The sequence below is a fragment of the Loa loa genome, assembly GCF_000183805.2.
Source record: "Loa loa unplaced genomic scaffold supercont3.2459, whole genome shotgun sequence".
Lineage (NCBI taxonomy): Eukaryota > Metazoa > Nematoda > Chromadorea > Rhabditida > Onchocercidae > Loa > Loa loa.
In genome coordinates this window covers 1-1333 of record NW_018110638.1, presented here as the reverse complement: position 1 = coordinate 1333, position 1333 = coordinate 1, and the positions used below count along the sequence as shown (strand labels likewise).

At 22.0% G+C, this 1333-nt stretch overlaps 1 protein-coding gene across 1 annotated transcript; it reads right to left on the bottom strand.

Annotated features, from left to right (window-relative positions):
- Positions 1-40: 40 nt before the first annotated feature.
- LOAG_15690 (hypothetical protein) lies at positions 41-1202 on the bottom strand (the record flags this gene model as incomplete). Its single annotated transcript, XM_003151179.1, has 4 exons — positions 41-177; positions 360-457; positions 920-1011; positions 1113-1202. Coding segments are annotated over 4 exons (417 nt in total), but the record flags the coding sequence as incomplete, so codon positions are not given.
- Positions 1203-1333: the final 131 nt, after the last annotated feature.

Here is a 1333-nt window from a genome sequence, read left to right as displayed (position 1 = left end):
AATATGACGAAATTAAAAAAAAAAAAAAAATCAACCATACAATTTTCGTTTTACTAGTATAAATGACACGACTTAAATGCTGATATTGATGATTATCAATACGTTGTGATGATAATGTTGTTGTACCATGTCCAAGTGGTTGTTGTAATAGACAAAGTAAATCTGCATTTATATTTCCTAAAAAAAAAAAATATTATCAATGATAATAAAATTCATCATTTCAATAACATTATCAGTATTATTAATAGATAAAATTAAAAATTTTTTTATGATTAAATCAAAATTAACTCTATGTGTTTTTGTTTTTTTTTTTGTAATTAAAAAAAAAAACTTTAATAAAATAAACAAAATTATATTACCTATAGCAAATGCATAATCAATAGCTGTAAATCCATCAAGAGATATCAATGATATATCAGCACCAACATTTATCAAATATTCCATAACATCATAATTTCTAAAAATATTAATTTCTATCAATAAGTTTTTTTTTTGATTTTTGATTTTTGATCATTAATTGATAATTAATCATTATTAATGAAGCTCACTCATTAATCGATTATATATACATATATCGTTTTTTTCGTATTTTTTAAATATCCAAACATTTTTATTGATTTGAAATTATAGTTAAACTTTAGGCATTTGTTTATTTATTTTAATCAAACTAAAAAATTATTTTTAAATTTAAGACACAAATCCATTTCCGATTACATTACAATCAATATAAAATTGCATTAGAATGAAGAAAAATTAAAATACTTTTATCACCTTATTATATTTAAATGATATTTTATATGGTAAAATATTAACTTTAATTTCAATTACTATTACTACTACTATTATTACTATCATTATATCATTATCAACTATCACTATTAGTATCAGCATATCAGTATTTGCTAATTTCATATCATACCCGATGATAGCAGCAAACATGAGAGCGGTAAGCCCGGAAACATTTTCAGCAGCATTAATATCAGCAACATTTGATTCTTGAATTATTTTCACCTGTTTTAAATGATTAATTTTACAATAATTAATATCATTTCTTGCTTCTAAACTGCAAAATTTAAGTAAATAATTACAAATGAAAATAAATATTTACTTACGATATTAATATCAGCCAATAGTACAGCATACATTAATGGTGTAGTATTTTCTGGAAATGGGATATACGGTAAATGTCGATCAAGTATCATTCGAATAGAATTTTCATCGTTATTATAAATGAGCTGTCGTAAATCCACTTCTATCGGTTCCTCTTCTTAAAATGATATCTATTTGCAACAACAACAACAACAAAATAATTAATAATAATAGTAATAATAAT